This window comes from Pan troglodytes, chromosome 10 (assembly GCF_028858775.2).
Source record: "Pan troglodytes isolate AG18354 chromosome 10, NHGRI_mPanTro3-v2.0_pri, whole genome shotgun sequence".
Classification (NCBI taxonomy): domain Eukaryota; kingdom Metazoa; phylum Chordata; class Mammalia; order Primates; family Hominidae; genus Pan; species Pan troglodytes.
Window position 1 is genome coordinate 9,752,240 of NC_072408.2, and position 22,579 is coordinate 9,774,818.

The window sequence follows — 22,579 nt, forward strand, 5'->3', positions numbered from 1 at the left end:
ACGTAGCTACCCGGTGGCTCTGAGGACTGGGGGATGCTTACGCTTTCCAGCTGAAAAGCTCTTCCCACCCTCTGCTGAGGCCTCAGGATTCTTGAGATTTTTGAGTGTACGGCCCGCTCCCCGTCATTTCTGTTGGTTAGATGTGTCTCTTTACTTTCGTGTTGAGACCTCTGGTCCATACCCTGAGGCTGCCCTGACTGCCCCACCACGTACACCAGCCACCACTCCGGCCTTTGAAGCCAGCCCCAAGCGTGCCCATTTGTGCACTATCCCTGGTCTCCAGGTCCTCATCCAAGAGGTCCAAAGGGCAACCTGCTCTTAAAGCTGGTGGCCCCACACATCACCCTGCCCCCAAAGGCTAAGTCAGCTTGTGCTTCCCAGCTCTTCCTGCCTTCCCATTTCCTCCCTTCCCTGCCTCCACAGTCAGCTCCTGGATCCTTTAGTGCCAGGTGCAGCAGAAGTTCCCAGAGACTCCTCCGAAGATCACGTGGCCTGTTGTCTCTGTTCTGGTCAATCTCTGGTTCCTTCCTGCTTCTTGTTCTCCCGAACCACGAATGGCAAAGAGCCTGATCTACCATTGTGCTCCCAACCGCTGCCCCTTCCAGGCCACTGGCCCCTGCCATGCCTGGTTCATGCAGGTGCCCCTTAGCAGGCAGCACTGGTGAGCATCCCTCCTGCTCTGCCTTCAGCCAGACCACTAGGGAGAAAGGGCCGGTGTCAGGGAGCACACTGCCATGCTCTCCTGCTCCCTCCCTCTCTCTCTCTTGCCCTGTCTCCTAGGCTTGCCCCCTGCCCTCTCCCTCTCTCCTGGGCTGTCCAGATTGCACCCAAAATGATGTATCAGAGTGGCCAAGTGGGAGCTGGACTCCAGAGTGCACTCTGCTGGCTGCAGCTTCAATTGCCCTCGCATGACCACGAATACTCAGAGGAGGGGCCTGTTTCTAATTCAACAAGGGGCCATCGAGGCCAGCCATGGCCCTAGAATCCTTCCCTCTCTGTTTCATCTGAAAAGCTCGCCAGCTGCTTTCAACCTCCCAGATCGGTATACCCGAATTATAGAGAAAAACCCAACTCACTGAAAAGGAAAGTATTGTGCCCAGATGAGTGGAAGCTAATTCTACTTTTGTTTAATTTATTAATTTATTTGAGTGAGCATGCAGATGTTTGCAAGAGCCACTAAGGACTTAAAGTTAACAGGTACACACTAAAAAAAAAGGAGTGCCACCAGACACTGAGTAGTCAGCACCGCCTGTGCTGGGGGAGGCTTTCATTGCTGCAGAGGGTTCAAGGACAAGGAGAGCCATGAGGTGGTGGAGTCTGGGGGCTTCATGCAGAAGAGTGGTCTTGACTGAGCTTTGAATCAGGGAGTTGGAGAGGCTGAAGGAGTTTTTTCAGGATCGTACAATCATCAGAGATGCTGAGAGTTGGGAGGAACCTTGTAGATATTCATGAACTACTCATGAAGCATTTCATGTGTGCCAGGCATTGTGCTAGGTACCAGGGACATGGGGGTCCTTGTGGTGGGCAAACAGGGAAGACCCCCACCCTCCTGGAGCTGACATATCAGTGGGGAGACAGGCAGCAGACAAACCAACCAAAAAGGTGACATCACATGATGTGAAGATAGTAAAATCAAGGATTGTGTTAGGGGATACTCAGGGGTCAGGCTGCTTTGACTGTGTGGTCAGCAAAGGCTTCTCTGAGGACACAGCATTTGACTGGAACCTGAAGGATTCAAAAGAACTAGACATGGAATCGGAGCGAAGAGCTCTCTAGGTGGAGACCCTGAGTGCAGAATCTCTTACGGGGATGCACTTGGCTGTGGGGACTCCAAAGAGGGCCAGTGTGCCTGCAGCAGAGAGAACCAAGGGATAGTGCCCTGAGGCGAGAGGCCGGGGCAGGGCAGGAGGGCAGGGCAGAAGGTGCAGGGCCATGCGGGAGGGTCTGATCCAGTGCCCTAGAGGGCCACCAGAACATCTGAGCAGAGGAGGCCCTGACCTGATGTCCGACTCACCCTTTCAGAGATTCCCTCTGAGTGGTGTGGATAAAGAGCAGTGGTGTTCGAGAGCAGAACGGGGGCAGGGAGGATACTTGCGCAGTATCCAGGCAGAGAGGATGGCAGCTTGGACAGGGGATGGTGCTGGAGATGCAGAGAAGTGGTCAGGCTTGGGGTACATTTTGCAGGTAGGACCAGCTGGATTCACTCATAGCTTAGATGTTGGAGAGAGGGAAAGAGGAATGTAGGGTGACTCTGAGGTTTTCTAATTGAGCCAGCGAAGAGAAAATCCCCAATGCAGAAACTGTATCCACCACCTGTGCTCCTTGTGCCCCAAGGCACTGCTCCGGGTGTCTGGCCCTTACCAACCAGGCACTCCCTTCAGCTGGTAGCAGACTCTTGCGCCCTGCTAGAAACTAAGCTCCTTGAGGACAAGAACCATGGCTTTGTCTTCTCAGCCTTGGGCTCAATACTCTGTAGGCACTAGATCTTACAAATGTCTTTACTTTATGTGGCCAAGAGCAAAATCACAGAAGTGAGGATGAGCATCAGATGGAGAGGGGCAAGGGTTGCCAAGGACCAAGGGTGGGGCTTTGAGTGCTACCCTGGTTTTACTTTGGAATCCTCTGACCTGCCTTCTGAAATGCAGCAGCAACTCCAGCGTGCAGCAGCACCTCACTTCCGATGCTTTTTCCAAACCTCCAAGAACAAAAATTAGAAAAGAAAGATCCCTAATGTATTCTACTGGCATTTGGGAGTAGGAGGCTAGGTGGTTCACTTGCCAACCCCAAAATGAGCCTTGCCTGACTTTCCCTGATCTGTCAGCATCCCTCCTCATCCATAATACCTGCTAAGCATCACATGCTGTCAAAGTTGTGTTCCTTTACAAATCTGAGTTTGTCCTTCAGAAATCGTTTCCTCTTAAGCACTGTGCCTGAGGTTCAGCTGCTGTGTGTCTGAATGGACCAGCTAACTTGCTTCTCCCCAGGAATGGAGCTCAGCATAGAGCTTCATAAACAGGGGGGAGCTCGTGCAGATGTGAGAGCCTGCACCGTTTTCCATTAGGAAGTTCGAATGGCACAAAGCTATAGTAAATATGGGTTTCTGTAAACACAAATGATTAAAATAAGCATAAAATTACCTGTTTTCAAATTATCACAAAGAAGAAAGTGTTGGGTCATTTCGAGCAAAGCTGAAAAGAATGCAAACACCTAGGCAGGAATTAAAATCCTTCCCAATTAAATTTCACTTGAAATACCATGATTTAGGCCAATTCTGGTTTTACTTATTCGACTTTAAGTAGAAGACTTTTCTTTTACATACCAAGGGTTGGGTGTCACAAGAACTCCAACTCTTGTCCTGTAGACAGTTTTTCATCTTGGGCCTCTCTTCTGCTGAAAAAATATTAATTGTCTTGCTGGTCAGCTCTAATTACCCTAGGGAAAGAATCTGATTGATGCCTGTATGGTACTGGCCCTCCAAAAAAGCCTTGGGTCCCTAAATGCTTGAATGCTTTTTGCTTGATAAAGAATTGCTTTCTCTGCCAGGCATTTTTTTTTCTTTGCAGTACCTGGCTTTGTTTGAACCAGAAGAGGGAGAACATGCAGAGGCACAGCTGTGTCCATGAGACGAGCATCCCATAACTATCTTTCTCCAGCCAGACTAGTATCCGCTTCACCTTCATCTTATACAGAGTCCCCTTCCTTCTGAAGGGTGTGGAAGTTCAATCATCATCAAGAAATAAGGGCTTCTAGTGCCAGGCAAAGCTTTTCTTTCCAGGGTTTTCAGCACATAGGGAGAAGGGACAGACATTTAAAATCAGTCATCAAGGTACTGGAGGCAGAGGTTCTGCTGGGATTCACGGAAAGGTCATTCCCTGGAGCGTGAGTACTCAGGAAAGTTGGATGGAGGATGCCATCTGGATTGGGGGTCCTTGTGTGCTCTGCAGAGAGGGAGATGAAGAGCAGCTCAAACAGAGAGAGAGAGAGCATGAGGAAGGACGGAGCACACAGTGAGCTTGTCAGCTCACTAGGGCTGCCATAACCAGTGACCACACACTGGGCAGCTTAAACAGCAGAAATGCATCCTTTTACAGTTCTAGAGGCTGGAAGTCCAAAATCAAGGGGTCCGCAGGGCCAAGCGCCTTCTGAAAGGCTCTTGGGAAGAATCCTCACTTGCCTCTCCTAACTTCTTGTGGTTGTCGGCAGTCCTTGGCTTGTAGATGCATCCCTCCAATCTCTGCCTCTGTCTTCACATGGCCTTCTTCCCTAAGTGTGTTTTTGTGTCTCTGTGCCTGTCTTGATGAGGATAACAGTCATTACATTTAGGGCCCATCCTAGCCCAGAATAACTTCTTCATAACCAATTACATCTGCAAAGGCCATATTTCCAAATAAGGTCACATTGCAAAGTTCTAGGTAGGCATGAGTTTGCGGGGGAAACTGTTCAACCCACTGTAGTGAAGTGCTCAGAAAATAGTTTCGTGTGAGTGGACAGTTTGTTAGGGAATAATAGGTGGTAAGGACCTGACTGAGAAAGATGTTGAGCATTAATTTACAGGCTTCGAGTCTGTCCCATAGGTAGAGGTTGTAATAAAAGCAGCAAACACTTACTTACAGAGCGGCTGCTATGTGCCAGGCACCGTTCTGAGGTATAGAGGTACTATTATTATTATTCCACCTTAGATGGAGAAACTGAGGCACAGAGAGACTCAATAAAATGCCCACAGCTAGAAAGAAACAGAGCCAGGATTCTGGTCCAGGCGATTGGCTGGAGAGTCTGCTCTTCACTCCCATGTTGTTACTTTCCCCTCTGAGCATCTTCAACACATTTGACCAGCCCAGGATGAGCAGTGCTTCCCGCCATGAGCATTGTGCTGGCAAGCGCAGGAATAAGCTGTCTGACTTTGGTCCACATTAAATGTGGCCACTGGCCGGGAGAATGAAGGCGCTTCTTTAATTGGTGTCGGTGTCTAAACCTTTGCATGAAGGGCCTGTTGTGGTCAGTAGTATTGCCCTGTTATCTCGACAGCACATGAATTTTTTTTTTTTTTTTAGTTGCAGAAATTGGGAAAGTGTTGGTTTCTAATTCCTGGAACTTCCAAGAGTGGGGTTATTTGCAAGGGATTCCACAAGCCAACTCAGCCATACCCTTTCCCCAACCTGCGGCCTAGATAGATGAGTAACACCTGGCAGTGCCCTGTCCTACCTGGTCACCTTTTTTCATACCTTACAACTAGGATGACCAACGACCCCAGTTTGCCCAGAACTAGGGGGTTTCCTGGGATGTGGGAATTTTAGTTTTAAAACCAGGACAAGTTGGTCGCCCTACTTACAATCCCCCTTATTGTGCACTGCCAGATATGACTTCTCCAACAGAGATGAGCTGCAGCAGCACCCACAGGGAGACAGCAGAATGTCTGTCTTGGTTGGTACCCTACATTTTCAGAGCCATAATCATGTCTGCCAGTAGGAAGGTCTCTGAAAGTGGTAAAATAAGTGGGAGTGCTGGAGTTATTTAGAATGGTGCTGTTCTTCTTACAGGAGAAGAGGATGAGGAGGAGCCAGAGATGCCTGTCGGCCCTCGCCCACGACCACTCTCTGAGCTTCACCTTAAGGAAAAGGCAGTGCCCATGCCAGAAGCCAGCGCGTTTTTCATCTTCAGCTCTAACAACAGGTGTGCAGCAATGGTGGGGAAGGTGGGGTCCTGCTCTCTCTAGTACCAGCCTGGCAGTTGCCTGTATTTTACCTGAACCTCTGGATGGAGACTGAGACTCTCCCAGCTCCTTGAAAATTGTATAAACAGACACTCATTTAGGGAAGAGTCCTGGATTTTGAATCAGAAGACTTGTGTTTATTTTTCTCTCCACTTTTTGAAATGTTTAAACTCTTTTTCTATTCTTTGGGTGATTACCCTTGATAATTTACTAATTCCATTTAACTTAACAAAATGTGATGTTAAACAATATCAAGAACCTCCTCCTGTATAATAGAGTGACCTTAGACTATTTTAACTCACTCATCTGCTCCTTACTTACATGGAATCGTCATTAGTATTTTAGTCCAACTTTTATTTTTAATCCAACAAGTTAGTGAGTCTTACTGTTATATAGATACTGTGTGTTTGGATATATGTACACCTTACCATTTTATTTGTTCACCATTTTTTTACTCATTTCAGTCCATCCTTTAGCTAGCATTTTCTTTCTTCCTAAAGTACATTCTTTAGAGGCTCCTTTAGTTCTGTAATGGCGAATTCAATGGGCCTCTACTTACCTATAACTGTTTTCACTTCTTGCTCTTGAAAGATAGTTTTGCTGTGTACACCATTTTAGACAGACAGTTTTTGTCCTGCAGCACAAGAAAGGTGTTATTCCACTGTAAAGTCAGCTGTCATTCCAACTATGGTTTCTTTGTGAGTAACCTAATGTTTATTTGTAGCTGCTTTTAACATATTCTGTTGCCTTTGTGGTTGTACAGATTTACTACCATGTGTCAAGGTGTGGATTTCTTTCCATTTGTCTTGCCTAGAATACATTCTGCTTCCTAAGCCTATGGATTTAGATTTTTATTCAGTTATTGAAAAAGTACAGCCATAATGTTTAAATATTGCTTCTTTTTAATTCTATATTTCTTCCTTCTGACACTCCAATTGGACATCTGTTAGACATTTTCATTCTGTCCTCCCTGTTTCTTAGAGGGTCTTACATATCTTTCATCTCCTTGTCTTTCTGTATTCTGGGAGATTTCTTCAACTGTATCTTCCGGTTTCTTAATTCTATTTTCAACTTAATCTATATTACTGTTTAAACCAATTTTTAATCTTGACCATTATATGTTTTTGTTTCAGTCAGTTCCATTTGTTGCTTGATTTTCCAGATCCATCTCTAAATCTAGTAGTTTCTATCGATTCCTCATCTTTGTGATTTAGTCCTTTATTTCATTAAATATTTCAAATATAGTTGTTTTATAGTCTATATCTAATATTTCCAATACCTCCAGTCTTTGGAATCTAAATCACTTATCCAGTGTTTCTTCAGATTTCCCATCTTAGTGGCTTGTCCTTTTGTGCATCTGATGATCTTTGATTGTGACCCCAACACTTCCTCTTCATTTGTGAGAGTCCTGAAGACCTAAAGTAGGTCTGGGGAGACTTTCTTCCAGATGCCCCTTGGAGGCGTTGGCTTGGCCTAAAATTCCCAGGCTTTCCTGCCCCACCTCAAGACTGGCTTAACCTGCAATTTCTTGACAGTACTGCTGTTATTGGCTTCCATCCTCAAGCAATTCTGCCCTCCTGGCTGGCTCTCTCTCCATACGTAGCCTCAGCTCAATGGAGGTTGGTGGGAGGGGTTGTTGGTTTGAAGCAGATGATTCTTACAGCCATCTCCTAACTCTTATAAACCAGAATTGTCTCAGAGAGTTTGGCCCTTCGAGGGTTTGGTGGTTCTGCAGCAGGAGGGCTTCTCAGAGCATTTAGTCAATCATAATGCCAAGAGCAGAAGTCTGAAGGCCTGGGTTGAAGCCCTGACTCCCCCACACTAAGGCTGTGTTTCTGGGCAAGCCTCTCCTACTTGGGTTTCAGTGTTCTTACCTGTGAAATGAAGATGATGACACCCATCCCTTCCTTCCTACATTGTTGTCAGGATGAGATGGTGTACAAGACACTTTGGCATTTAGGAACCTAGCATTTTTGGTGCTACCACTGAGTGCCTAGAAGCTCAGTTGGGTAATTGTGCTGGGGCATGGATGTGAATTGCACATTTAAAGCTATTACACAGGAGCAGATCACCTACAGAGAGCCGGTTTGGCCGGCCTCTCAGCATACCCAGCTCCGGGTAGTCCTATTGTTCCTTATGCATAAGCATAGAGTAGATCTCATAAAGTGATTTCTTTTCAATGATAGGGAAAATAAGTCCCCAAACAAAAGCCAGTTATGAATGTCAGAGCAGGATTTGGGAATTCAGAGATTCTCAAAGGTCTCAGATGTAACCTTCTAAAATATCAAAGATGATATGTGCACCATGGGGGTGAGCAGTTGTCATTACCAAGCAGCAGTAAGACTTCAGAATGAAGAGGTCACTTCAGGCCAACAAGCACCTGTTGCCAGCTGCTGGGGATAGCTGAGGAGAGGGGCTCCCAAGAGCCGACTGGTGCTTCCCCTTGTCTGCCTTGACTTGTCTCTCCTCCTGTCCCCCTCCCGTACAGGTTTCGCCTCCAGTGCCACCGCATTGTCAATGACACGATCTTCACCAACCTGATCCTCTTCTTCATTCTGCTCAGCAGCATTTCCCTGGCTGCTGAGGACCCGGTCCAGCACACCTCCTTCAGGAACCATGTATGCATCGCCTGTGTCTCCTGCACTCCTTCCCCCTGGGGCTGTGCCGGGCCCACAGCTTCTGTTGCTGACATCATTGTTCAATCAGGAGCCCAATTCTAGGTGTCGTAATTAGATCCACAACTAACATTTCATTAAGAGAGTAGGGCTTTGATAGAAAACCACCCTAGGACCACAAGCAAATAAGAGAGCATGTACCCAAATGCTCAGGCTGGTTTGATAATTGGCAAAGATCAGGACTTTCATTGCCTGTGGATGTTCCCCAGGAAGCTCTAGTTCCCTGCAAACTTAGTAAAATGTGGCCACTGACTACATGCCCTCCTTTGCTCCCAGCATACTCTGACCAGAAGGGGAGCATTGGCAAATAGGTGCCAATGATATGGCTGACCTTACCTAAAAGAGAGTCTTGGTACCTTTGGTAGAGTAGAACCAAATGTGAGGACCCACCCAAGGCTCTGGTGAACAATATTAAAGGCCAGTTTAAGAATTGCTCTATCTCAAAACCTCAAAACTTTGTCAAGTCCCAACCAAGTGGGCATGAAGACAGCCCGCTGATCTAAAGCCATACCCATGCCAAACCACTCTGCGCTCCTGGGGCCTGCTTGGTCCAGGGCTGTCTTACCGAGGTTAGCAGGTGTTGGCCCCATCCCTGATCCGTCACCTGAAATATAAGAAGTATGCAGTCCTGGAGCCGGTCCTCAGCCTGTGCAGACCTCACCTGAAGGATGCACCTCCCTTGCCCCAGAGGACATAACCCAGGAATAGATGTCCACCACCACAGGAAGCTGGCCAGCTCAGTCCCACCAACGTGAGCGAAGCATTTTGAATCTCCCTGCAAAAAGACAAACCCCATTCTCTGTCCTTTTGACAAGCATCTCAGTGGTCCGATTTGGGTTTGTAAGTAAATTGGATTAATGGGAAAAGCATCCAACCAGATGCTGCTCAGATCCAGTACCAGCTGAGGCATGCCCTGGAAGCTCACCTCACTTATCTGGGGGCTTCAAGGGAAGCCGCTGTGCTGCCTGAGGCTAGCCCCGCCTCAGGATGGCTGTGTGTGTGCCGCTTGCCCCCCATGTCCATCTGTGTCCCTGTGCAAAGGCTTAAGTGCCAGGCATCTCATTTTGAAGTGTGGCCCCTTTTCTGGTGAACATCCACTGACCTCTCTTCCTGTCCTGCTTTTCTCCCTTCCCCATCCCATCCCCACCCTGTTCCTTTTTGTTTTGCAGATTCTGTTTTATTTTGATATTGTTTTTACCACCATTTTCACCATTGAAATTGCTCTGAAGGTAAAGCCCCCATCCCCTTCTGCTCCTCCTGTCCCCCTTGTGCCAGCACCAGGTCTCTGCCGCTGTCTGTCGCTAACACACATGCTCCTTCCTGTTGGTGTGGGGTTCACTCTCAGAGCCACTAATCCAATTATGCTTATTTTTCAGATCCTAGGCAATGCAGACTATGTCTTCACTAGTATCTTTACATTAGAAATTATCCTTAAGGTAATGCAACCTGGGCAATGCATCCTCTGTCGCTTTCTTTGTCTATCTCTGCTCTGTCTGGCTGGATCTTTTGTCTTTTCTGTTTCTTTCACTCTCTCTTTTTTTTACTCCCAAGCCTGAAATTGGAAAAATGAGTGCCCCTCACTTTGTGTGATGCACTTTGCCCAGACTTAGAAGCCAGGAGCAGCCTACCCCACCACAGCTCCTCCCTCCAGCCACCCCTAAGCAGTCCGTGGCCTGGAAGGGACACGTGTTGGCTGTGCCAACATTAAGGCTGCCATTTCACTGGTTTGGGCTGCAGCCGTCAGCAGCGCCAGACATACATGCCCACGTGCACCAGCTCCGGTTAATTGATACCTGAGCCCACGTAGGACTCTCCTTCCCTCCTCCTGCTTCATACACTCTGAAAGTGGGAAACCTCCTGGGGCGTGAAAGAATCACTTGAGCTACTCTCTTTGGATGCCCATCCTTAGCACCTTCCTCAGTACTTGCAGCAGACATTGGGTCTAAGCTGGGGTTGGGGCCATGTCACAGTGATCACAGGCCTACTGTGAGATGTGGAGCTGGTCTCCCAGATGAGGGCTTTTAGCAGGCCATTACAGACTACTGCCGACCCCTCAGTCACCTGCTGCAAAGCTTTGTCACAGTGCCCCTTGCCCTGAGCGTGGGGGAGGGAGAATTGTGCTGGAGAGCTGAGTACAGCAGGATGAGAGCAGGTGCCGCAAGGAACCTGAGCACCCAGCCCCCAGCCCCCAGCCCTTGCCTGCTGCTGGCCCAGCTCAGTTCTGCTAAGGGAACTGCTGCAACATTGCTACCCTCAGAACAGGCAGAGCCCACCTCAGGGCAACACTGGGATGAGAGAGAGAGTATTCCTCCATTTTTCGGGTATATTTCTGAGTCTCTAAACCAATGCATGGCAAGCCAGTTCATCTGAGAGTCAGGGTGTGAGTTCCATGACCTCAGGGAACGTGTGCTCCTCTCTGAGCAAGGGGGTAGATTCTACCCTTTCCCCAAACAGAAGGACTAAGGCTCTGAAGCCCATGCTTCAGCTTTAGCTTCTTCCTGGGAGACTAGCCTGGGATTCCCCCTCCCAAGGAGTCCAGGCTCCCTTGTCATCCTATCGCTGTGGCCAATGCAAGCTGAAGTCCACACCTAACTGATGCCACTGCCAGCTGCCGGCCTCTCCTTCCCTGATGAGACTCCCTCATCATGGCCCAGCCTGTTGATGGACAGGACAGTTCAGACACATCCAGATACAAATTGAATGGGGCAGTTTTTATGTGCCTTCCCCTGTGTCCTTGTCCCCAGGACACTCAGGTGCCCCCAGCTGCCATCCCTGGTTCCTGCTAACCAAGTATGTGGCTCAGATTTTTCTATTCTGCTCGTGGAGAGTAGATCTGACCAGGCCTTGGTTCCTGGAGGTCGGGAGAGGGAACCGAAAGTTGCATGGCTGCACTAAGATGCACCGCAGCAAAACCTGTTTTCCATGGTGAGCTGCTTTGCTTCCCGGACTTCAGATGCAGGGAGGCACACAGACCCCAGAGTTCTTTCCCAGGACAAGAGACGCTCTGAGGCCCAATTCTCAGTGCCCTTCTACAGAGCTGCCCTTGTGGATTTCAATGGTGCTATTTCTCCTTCGGGATTGCCATACAAGCTGAAGTGAAAGGTCTCTTTGCAAGCATTGTCATGGCAAGGTCCTTCCATCCCGTCCCTCTTCTACTTTCTTCTATGCTCAGCATGCTTCTGAATAGAAACGCCGATGCCGGAACACTCCCCTGTACCTCCTTCCCACTGGGTCCCTCTTCCCGGCCTAAGGCCCGGTGTCATGTCATGGCACAGATGACCGTGGCTGTCCAAGGGGGACATTTAGCACAAGGAACAGTGGAAGGGCCTGGAGATGTTTGGCCTTAAAAAGGAAAGGCTTGTAGGCTCACAACGGTTGGCCTGAGTCATACAACGGACCGTCACATAGAAGAGGAAGAAGGCAGAATCAAGACCAATGAGTAGAAATCACAAAAAAAAACAGGTTTCATAGCTAGAAGAGCTGCCTGGAGAGGCAGGGATGGCCCGTGGTTGAACAGAGAGCTTTCCTACCCTTCCAGGCAGAGCTGGCGAGCCACGTCCCATTCCTTTCCTTCCTCAGGATGGAAACACCCCAGCAAGGGCCCCTTCCCAAGTAATGGTGTAGAATTAGGAAAGCAGGACCGAGGTGGCTGGCAATCAGAAAAAAGGGTCAAAGAGGAACAATTAGCACTGGGTACCTGAGTCTGGCTTTTCCTGATGCCCTGAACACCACAGATGACTTTCAAGTAAATGCTACATTTTCCCCCTGTCCATTTGCCCTTTCTTGTACAGCCACTCTTCCTCTGGCCCTGCCTGGATGCGTGTTCCCACCGCCCCCATATGCACACACATGCACTTGCTCAAGTGTTGGTCTCATTCGAGGGTCCCTAAACAAAACAGGAGCCCAAAACCAGAGGACAGAGTTGGCACTCTGAGCCTCATTAGTCCACCCATCTGAGGAATGCAGAGGGTTCTGTTAGAGCTCAGTAGTAGCCTCAGAAGATCCAAGCCAGGAGCAAGAAGGGATCAGACCCAGTGCCTTCCTAACACTAAAAGCAAGGTGGCTGGGGAAGTACTGGGCTTTCTGCAGGCACAATTAATATGAATTATGGGAGCCTCCTGAGTCCAGTCTCTGGGGGTCCCAGCTCTTCACCAAGAGGCAGGGAGGCAAGGCTTCCAGATGGTGGGCCTTCTAGAACTATACTCCCTTGCATCTTTTATGTAATCTACCCACTTCTAAAAACCATTGCCCAACACAGGTGCCTGAGTCCTTTGGGACCCCCTGCTGCAAGAGATAAATGGAAAGAATTAGGTTGCAAGAGCTATTTTTGCCCATTTCCCTCTGTGTTTGCTTTTGAATGGCTCTGCGGACACTGCCCTGGGCATGCTCTGATTCCAAAGAGATGAACTGGACCCCAGATGACCGGGGAGCCTTGCTCCACCTCTCCACCGTCGGCTCCACATTTTCCCTTTGGCCGATGCTTCCTGTCCGCTGCCTGTCACAGCCCTTATCCTGGATAACCACTGGCCCTTACGCAAGTTGGCAAAATGAGAAAGGCTGTAAAGGCGATTTGTTGAGCACCTGCAGTGCGCAGCTTTACAGCAGGCTCAGAGGGTGGTAATAATGGCCAAGTCCTGTAGCAGTCATTGTCATCTTGTGTGTTCTCTTTTAAAAAGTTTCCAGAGGGCTTTCACAAAGCCAGGGGATAGTTTCCTCACCTTTTGATGAGAAAACAGAACTTTTCTCATCCAGGAAGCATCCAGAATTCAAATCCAGGCTGTAGTGACAGCTCACCCTTTTATGGGGTCAGCGTGTGCAGGGTGGCATCCTAAGTATTGTACATAGAAGTACCCACTTGATGCTTACAACCCTGTAGGGTAGACCTTATCCTCATTTTTCCAGTGAGGAAACAGAGGCACTAAGAGAATTTGAGTTTCTTGCTCCAGGCCACAAAAATAAAATACCACAGGTCTGGGAGTCCAGCCCAGGCTGCCTGGCCTCAGAGCCTGTGCTCTTAGCCACTGAGCCTCATAGCCCCTCTGATCACACAACTTTTGCCCTTAAAGAACTCCAGATGTAGTCTAGAAGCAGGACAGTAGAATTGAGTTTAGAATATTTGGCATCAATAATAAGCACCCTTTGAGGCCAGGAAGGGGAGGTATGCTAATTGCCAGGGTCACCGCTGGAACTTCTCACCAGGCACCAGGGTGACCAGCTGGCCTAGTTTGCCTAAGACTGAGGAGTTTCCTGGGATGCAGGATTTCTGATGATAAAGCAAATCTGGGCAAACCAGGATGGCTGGTCACCCTGCTGGGCATGCCCCGCCCCCCAACCCACCCACTCACGGCAGATGTCTGGTGCTCTCAGCTGGCCTAAGGACTCAAGCATTTGGAGAGGCAGTCGGGATGTGTGCTCCCAACCCGACAGCATCAGGAAAGGACCCTGCAGGCCCGAAGCCATGGACTTGGGATGTGGAACAGCGCGAAATTAGAGTGGGATGGTGGGGCCCACTTGAAAGGGCTTTGAATGGAGGACTAAAGAGCCTGGCTTGGCCTGGCAGGTGCAAGGAGCCACCCAGCAGTCCTGGGCTGCGAGAGTCTTGGGTGGTTGTGTGCATGGTAGCAGAACTCTTTTCTTGGCACTATAGCGCCGTCTTTGTCCTTCCTGTTCCCCATGGATGGTGCTTGGGACTTGCCCAAGGGATGCTGTGGGAGGAAGGGGTGGTGTGAGGGGTCTCTGGGCTAGGGCTAGGGCCACTCACACTGGTGTTCCTCTGTCCCTCCCTGCAGATGACTGCTTATGGGGCTTTCCTGCACAAGGGCTCTTTCTGCCGGAACTACTTCAACATCCTGGACCTGCTGGTGGTCAGCGTGTCCCTCATCTCCTTTGGCATCCAGTGAGTGGGAGCCCCTCAGCCCACGATGGGCCATGCAGCTAGCAAGGGGTGCCAGAGAGGACAACCAGACCCTGGAGGGCCTGCCTGCAGGGCCACCGCAGTGTGATGAGAGCGGGGTGGGGCCTCCAAAGCTGTGCATGGTGGCTTTGGGTTCTTGGATCTGTGTCCTCAGTGGTCTGATACTTGGGGCACATTGATCAGGTGAGAATATGTTTAATTATCTGGGTTTTGCCATGACAGGCAGGGCCAGGCTCAGCTATTAAGAAACAGTTGTCTCCAGGACCTTCCTGCCTCCTCCACCACAGCCCCAGTGCCCTAGGCTGACCTTCAGCAACCCACAGTCTGCCACTGCCGTGACCTCCCCTGACCTGGACCCTCCTTCTCCCTTTCTCTCCCCTCTCTCTCCAGCCAAAGCACCTCATGTATGAGTGTATGTGTGAATGTGTATATATATGTCTGTGTAAGTGTGGGGTGTATGTGTGCACGTGTGTGGATGTGTGGGGTGTGTGTATATGTGTATGTGTATTTGTGGATGTGTGGGGTGTGTGTATATGTGTATGTGTGTTTGTGGATGTGTGTATGTGTGTGTATGTATGTGTTTGTGTTTGTGTCTGCATATGTGTCTATGGGTGTGAATGTATATGTGTATGTATGTGCATATGTATGTGTGTGCATGTGTGTATGTGTGTGACTGTGTATATTTGTGTCTTGTGTGTGTGCGTGTGTGTGTATGTATGTGTGTGTATGTGTGTGTGTGAGTTTTTCATTTCACTGGTCTGGGGTACAGTCTGGGTGTGAGTTCTAAGAGCTTTCCAGGTGACTCCCCTGTACAGCCAAGCTTGCAGTCCTCGTTCAGGTGTGGAGGATCTGATTACTAGTTTCTACCAAGTTCTAACAGCTGATAGTGTGAATCCTACACTTTAACTTTCAAAGCACTTCCACATACACATTCTTCTGTGGTCCTCACACACACAAAACGATGGGGGAGACAGGGCAAGTGTTATCATGATTGTATAGATGGGAAATTTGGAGTTCAGGACATCATGACACTTGCTAAAGGTCACACCTGTGGTAGAGAAAGGCCTAAGTCCCAGGGTTCCTGGGTCTCTCCTCCCAAGAGTGTTTTCATGGTTGGCTGAGATCATGCAGGGACCAGGACCTTGGGAGAGACCCTTTTCTGTGATCATCAGTTATATTACCCCATATTTTCTGCCTGGGAGCCTACAAGTCCAGATTTGAATCCCAGCATGGCCACTCAGTCACTATTTAACCTTGAATGAGGAATTCTTCCTCTTTAGCCTGTGTTTTTCCCATCTGACCTTTAAGTCCCTTCCATTGTGATTCAGTGCAAACTGACTCCCTCCCAGAGAGACTGTAGGAGAGACACAGTGATAGATAGGAATGGCCTTTGCATCTCTTGGAATAAAAGAGTCATGCACCAGAGAAATCGGATCTTTCCACCAGCCCCTTCTTGAGCACATCATCCTGACCACACAAAGCATGAAATCAGCGCTTGCTGGCCTGTCATTCATTGTTTAGGTCCCAAGGCAAGTATGAGGCTCTCCGAAAGCTTGAGAGGCTATCTCAGGTAGTTAGCCCGTGAGGGTTAGGATGTGCTCCATAGCTGCTCACCAAGGTGGTAGGGTTAATGAGCACCACCTGGGTAGGATGGACAGCTCCAAAAACCATCCAGGCATCTTGCTTAGGGACCTGTCTCCTGCTGTCTCCATTGCACTAGGGAAAAGCCATAGCCGGAGACTCCAAGAAGCTCTGGCTTGGCCTCAGCATCCCAGGTGTATGGAACCTGTAGTGCAGCCTAGGAGCCAAAGGGACTGGCCTTCTGAAGGGTCACTGAAAAATCAACTGACAAAAGAAAGGTTAATTGGAGAAAAAGCATTCACATTTATTTAACGTGTATACACAGAGCCTTCAGAATGCAGACCCAAAGATACAGGGGAAACTGACCATTTTTCTGCTTAGGTTCAAAAAAGTATGGGCAGCCATGTAGAAATGTGATTGGACAAGAAGCGTAGGATCTAATGCGAATGGACCGAGTGGGGAACCCAGCAAGGCCTGTCTCTAGGTTCTTCTTGTGCTCTCTGTGAAGCTTTCCCTCCTTCTGGGTCAGGGACAGGCTCCTGTCTGCAACAGGAGTCTGAGGATCTACACTCCCACATGGTGGATCTGGTCATTTTTTATGGCCAGTTTTTACACAGAAAAGCAGAGGGAAATTTTGAATAATATTTTTAGGTTGTGTGGCTGGCTTTGGGGAAACGGGGTTCTGGGTTCTGGTTTCTGTGACCCATCTTGGGGAAGAGGGATTCTAGTGTCTATGGCTAGCCTGGGAGGAGAAGGGGACTGAGACAGGAGGGCAAGAGAAGGTCAGAGAAAAACTTTTGCTTCTGAGACTGCTTCTAAGGCAGTCGTTTCGGGGTGTTGTTTCCTGAGCCCCAACAGCGAAGCCCATCCTTCCTTGGAGTCCTGAGTGTGCTCTGGGTGGGTTTTATGTGTAGGTGTCAGGGGCAATATGTGTTTGGAGATAAACACTAAGAAATCTCCTCCCCATGACATCACCTCCAGCCACAAGGCCCGAGATCCCACCGTTAGTACGGCATTCCTGTAAGTGTAGTAACGTCTTCAGCAGGCCTCATGAGCAGGTACCATTCAGGCAGTTTCTCAAGCACACGGCTGGGTGATTTACATAGAATTCTTATTTAACCCTTGCAAAGACCTTCTGAGCTGATTACAGACCCATTTTACAGATAAAGAAACTAGAGCTCAGAAAATTTAGGAAATTTGTCCTCAGTGCCTTGGCTAGCAAGTGCCTGCACTGGGGTCTGAATTCCCATGGCCTTGCTCTGAATTTCTTTCTGTGACACTGTGAATGCCCCTGTGAGTAGCACAGTACATTGCTAATGACCTGCCATGAGCCACCTTGCATATTATTTAGTCACCCACAGGAAAGCCCCAGGGTTACAGGCAAGCTCCAGGCTCTCACGGGATGGGAGACAGGAGTAGAGAGTGGTCCCAGAATGCAAACGTCCCCAAGATGGGCTTTATGTTTTCTCAGGTTTGCCTTGGATTCACCTGTCAGGACATTCCCTTACCACATTATTTTTGCTCCCCCCAGAAACAGGAGGAGCTTACTACCCTGCCTGTTTCCCTCTCCCAGGTCCAGTGCAATCAATGTCGTGAAGATCTTGCGAGTCCTGCGAGTACTCAGGCCCCTGAGGGCCATCAACAGGGCCAAGGGGCTAAAGGTGAGTTGAGGGCTTGGGTAGGGAGTCTCCAGCCAGCCCATTGGGGAGTGGGAGCTCCACAGAGGTGAGGGGTGGGTTGGAAGGAGATGATGGTCAGACCAAGTGGCTGCCATGTGGGGTCCTGGACACTGGTCCCACTGCATGTCCCGGTTCCATAATGAACAGAATAGTAACAGAGGCAGCCATCCCAAGTGTCTGCCCTAAGCAGAATGTGCCAAAGGGAGATCCCACACAAACCCTGTGCCCCTGTGGTGCCGCCGTCCCTATGTTCCTTCCACTGTAAGATGGGAGGTTGGCAGGACTTTTGTCCTTGTAGTCACGGAGAGTCCAGTGGGGGCCTTTGCATCCCATTAGGGTCCATCACTTCCCGTGTGACTTTGGGAGCGTAGCTTTGCCCCTGTCAGCCCAATTACTCCCCGTTGTGGCAAATGGGCTGCCCCTGCTACCTCCTGGAAAGGCTCCTGGCATCTCCTGAAGCCACATCCCTCTCCCCGTCCCTTCCCACTACAGCATGTGGTTCAGTGTGTGTTTGTCGCCATCCGGACCATCGGGAACATCGTGATTGTCACCACCCTGCTGCAGTTCATGTTTGCCTGCATCGGGGTCCAGCTCTTCAAGGTAAAGTCTGGGCTCCGTTGTGGTCCTCCTACCTCCCCTCCCATCAGCATTCCCGGGGAAGGGAACTGGCAGATACAGTACAAACGAGACAGTGTCCTGAGCAAGACTTGGCCTGGATATAACCTCCACCTGCAGCCCAACTCAACCTTCAGACCAGGGGAGGGAGGCGCTAGAAGGAGGCATCGGGCCACCAGGCCAGAGGCCCCTCACCCTCTCCACTTCACCTGCCCTTGAGGTCACTGCCCTTCCTTCTAGAAAGGGAGAGAGAGGGACTTTCATCCTGTGGAACCTCTGTGTCAGTCACTTGCTTAAAGCCTGCAGCGGTGACCTATTATCAACAGCATCACGTCCCCACTGCACCACCCAGCTTTCAGAGCCCCCAATCTGTCAAAGTCAGCTCCTGCTGCTTCCTGCAGCACTCCTCGTGTCCTCCTTGGACTCTGGTCTTTTTTGCCCTCACCCTTTTAGTTCTGCTATTCTCCCACCTAGAGCATTCTCCCCCGCCACCCTCCACTGTGTAAACTCCCATCTAATTCATCCCTCTGAGCCCAGCTCCACTTCTCCCTCCCTGGCGAGACCTCCCCGGAGAGTACAGCTCCCATGGAACCGAGCTCCTGTTTTTGCATTGCAGTGCTACTTGCAGCACTGGCGTCTGTATTCGCCACTGTTCTGTGCGTGTGAGTCAGGCCCTGCCCATCTGGATTCTGCACTTTTTATCCCACTGTCCCTAGCACAGTGCTGGGCTATGGAGATGCTCACTAATTGCTTTTGGATTGACTCATTGATTACTGAACATCTCTGATACTCTGTTCTCTGCCTTCCAGGGAAAGCTGTACACCTGTTCAGACAGTTCCAAGCAGACAGAGGCGGAATGCAAGTGAGTAGAGGTGGGAGGGCAGCCAGGGCCACGGCCGGTCAGCCCCAGGAGGCTGGAGGCTTGACCAGAAAGGAGGGACAGCTCATTTTCTAAGACTGCAGTGGCACCTGCGCTTTGCCTGTGTGTAATCTGGCCTCACGGACACAATGTGTAGCATTTTTTGTTCCTGAAGTTTCTGCCCACTGAAGCTCCTCCCATGGCTAGAACGGTGAAGTTCAAGCCAGGCAGTCCCATCCCACCCAGCATTCAAGGTCACTGGCAGGCCAGGCGTGAAGGAAGATGGGAGATCCCAGAGTAAACTCCTTCTCCTCCTCTCTCAGGGGCAACTACATCACATACAAAGACGGGGAGGTTGACCACCCCATCATCCAACCCCGCAGCTGGGAGAACAGCAAGTTTGACTTTGACAATGTTCTGGCAGCCATGATGGCCCTCTTCACCGTCTCCACCTTCGAAGGGTGGCCAGAGTGAGTATGCAAAGCAAGGCCTCACGAACCCTGACATTCAAGGGCCACTACTGACTTTCCAGCCCATCCCCAAGTTTTGTTAATGTCCCGCACTCCCTCTGGAGGTCATATTTACCTGGGTCCTCCCCAGGCAGTGAGGTGTATTTCTAGAACTTACAGTCCACTGTCACTGCTGAAACAGACTCTTCTTTCTCTAGAAGGTGTCAAGAAACTCCCACCAAAAGTGACCTTTTTTTAGCCCTCTTTCCAACCTCAGCATGAGCCACAATGTCAGAGATCTCTGTCATTACCCTTATGGCATCTGGGAGTTGGGTGTGGGGAGAGCTTCTCCAGGTGTGGGCCCTGTGGTCACCATAGGATTCAAGATTGCCACTCCCAGCGTGCCCTTCATTGGGTAAAGATGGCTGAGATGTCTTTGTTTTATTGACTGGATCCCGGTCTCCTTAGAAAAACCTTGCCTGTATTTACAGTGGAAAGTAAGAAAGGGATGGAAGCCCGGGCCCCACTTCCTCTGCAGAGGCAATGCGTTTGTGCGTAGAGCAGCCCGTAGGCCTTGCACGCTGCATCACCTCTACCAGGCAGCTTCCCATCAGGTCCTTATATCTTTGTATAGATACCTGCTTTTCCCCCAATATGTATTCCAGTGAAATTAGAATCTGAAAGTCAGAAAATTCTAAATGTTTCTAAGTCAACAGCAATGCATGGATCTTAGGTAAGAGTCACATTATTATGTGGTAAGATATAGGTGATAGCTGGAGAATAACCAAGTGCTGTGCAGGGCTACAGAGGAAGGGGAAGAGATAATCCCTGTCCATGAAGAATAACAAGCTTCATGGGGCACACAGCCCAGGCTCAAATGAATGGCATATGTATGTAAACTGCTTAAGTCTAAAACCAGGCCATTGGTGATGATCGGAGTAGCATGGGTCATGTGAGTGTTTTTATCTAAGTGGATATTTGCTCTCGGAGAGATTTATTTTACATTCCTTCTAACATTCTCTGAGCTCATGCCAGTTTGCAAAGCTGTCTCAATATTTACCAATATTTCCAGTGTTTTAAATCAATGTCCATGACTCATGTTACATTTAAATAGCTCTTCACAGTTTCAAAACACCTTCCTATACATTATTCTAACTACCCTGCAAGGTAGGAAAGTCAGGAATTATTGTCTCCAATTTACAGATGAAGAATCTGAGTCTCAGAGAGGTTAAACGCTTTGCCCAAGGTCACACAGCCAGTAAGAGGCCGAGCTGGGACTCCAGCCCAGAGCTGTCTCCTGCACCCTGATCCCTAGGATCCCTGGAGCAGTGGTGCCATCCTTCCGCAGAGGGGACCCTGCTTCTCCAGTTCCCTCTGTGGGACCTGTCTCCTCCTGCAGGCTGCTGTACCGCTCCATCGACTCCCACACGGAAGACAAGGGCCCCATCTACAACTACCGTGTGGAGATCTCCATCTTCTTCATCATCTACATCATCATCATCGCCTTCTTCATGATGAACATCTTCGTGGGCTTCGTCATCGTCACCTTTCAGGAGCAGGGGGAGCAGGAGTACAAGAACTGTGAGCTGGACAAGAACCAGGTAGCTTCCTAGGAAGGAGCGGAGGGAAGCGGGGCCCACGGAGGGAATTGCAGCCTGCAGCCCACCCCGCAGAGGGGCTGCAACAGGGAGAGGCCGTGCAGATACTGAGATCGTCTCTCTATTCCTCAACCAGAGTGGGCTGTCAGTCTTTTTGAGGGACCTGTGCAAAAGAAATGCAAATTCCTGCAAACCCCAGATCTGGCAAATGTACTCAGCCAACAAATATCTATGAAGCTTCTACTTAAGGATACTCTATGATAGGTTTTGTCAAATCTCATGCCCTATCTAGAAGTTAACAAGTTAGAGGGACCCAAGTGGGTCGGCACCATGATACGGAGGAGAGAAACTAGAACTGTGAGGGAGTGAGGGCTTTTGGGGTGGGGAACAGAACGGCTTCAGGAAACCACTCTTACATGGTTTCTTAAGTAAAACCCAGAGGCTTGTGTGGGAGGTGGGGGCAGGAAAGAGGCTTAAGTGGGAGTGAGATGGTGATGCCAAGTATCGTGACAGGTTCTGTTAGCCGTGAAGAGCTGGCAGTGCCGTAGCTGAGTCAGGAAGCTGTCATGGTGGGAGGTAGATGTAGTGCCTCAGGTCTGTTCTCTAGCTTGGCTCCCACTTGGAGGAGTCCGTGGGGAAACACATCCCTGTCTGTGAATAAGGAGTGCCCACGGGAAGGAGCGCAGCATGATGTGCCCCTTGTGACCCTCACCAGGCCAGCCAATCCCCTGTGGGTTTTCAAGTCTACATCTCAGGCATAGACTCACTCTGCTGGCTGCTGTGTGGACCCTGGATTGAAAGAAGACAGGAAAGAGAGGAGGCCAGTTAGAAAGTGGAAATGAGAGAGGATTAGACCCCGCTCTAGTATCCGGTTAATGATGGTAGCGATGGAAAGAATAGGAGGAGGTAAAAGCGTTAAGACTCAGGCGTTGGACACCGGGGCTGAGGGTTTGAGAAGAAGCTGGGGACATTCCCCAGTTCCTGATCTGGAAGCCTGGGCAAAGTACAGAGAAATGGACTGGCTCTTTGCCAGAGTCCCAAGAATCTAGTTAGCCCAGAATCTCCTTCCCTCTCAGTGAACTGTGTTTTTCCATCTTATGGACACTGGCAAATAAGAAAGATTGATTTAGTTGGCCAGGCACAGTGGCTCATGCCTGTAATACCAGTACTTTGGGAGGCCAAGGTGGGCGGATCACTTGAGGCCAGGAGTTTGAGACCAGCCTGGCCAACATGGTGAAACCCCGTCTCTACTAAAAACACAAAAAATTAGCTGGGCGTTGTGGCGTGTGCCTGTAATCACAGCTACTTGGGAGGCTGAGGCAGGAGAATCGCTTGAGCCCAGGAGATGGAGGTTGCGGTGAGCCAAGATCATACCACTGCACTCCGGCCTGCTGGATTTAGGACAGGAAAGAAAAACTGAGGAGAGAAGTACCCAAGGAGGGTATGTGGCATGGGAAGTAATCAGTGAGAATCACAGCTGTCAGTTGGTCAGGAAGCAC

General features: G+C 49.6%; 1 protein-coding gene across 50 annotated transcripts in view; it reads left to right on the forward strand.

Annotated features, from left to right (window-relative positions):
- Nucleotides 1–22,579, forward strand: part of CACNA1C (calcium voltage-gated channel subunit alpha1 C) — a 723,808-nt gene that overhangs the window by 616,604 nt on the left and 84,625 nt on the right. For 32 of the 50 annotated variants that reach the window (XM_016922741.4, XM_016922778.4, XM_016922781.4 and 29 more), the window contains 9 exons: nt 5,538–5,670; nt 8,199–8,328; nt 9,555–9,614; nt 14,175–14,281; nt 17,454–17,541; nt 18,052–18,159; nt 18,984–19,036; nt 19,357–19,503; nt 20,882–21,083. In XM_016922741.4, the coding sequence (XP_016778230.1) occupies nt 5,538–5,670; nt 8,199–8,328; nt 9,555–9,614; nt 14,175–14,281; nt 17,454–17,541; nt 18,052–18,159; nt 18,984–19,036; nt 19,357–19,503; nt 20,882–21,083 (1,028 nt within the window). Of the gene's footprint in view, nt 1–5,537; nt 5,671–8,198; nt 8,329–9,554; nt 9,615–9,761; nt 9,822–14,174; nt 14,282–17,453; nt 17,542–18,051; nt 18,160–18,983; nt 19,037–19,356; nt 19,504–20,881; nt 21,084–22,579 lie in introns of all 50 variants that reach the window. The other 18 variants (XM_024347624.3, XM_024347623.3, XM_016922736.4 and 15 more) reach the window with 2 other exon arrangements.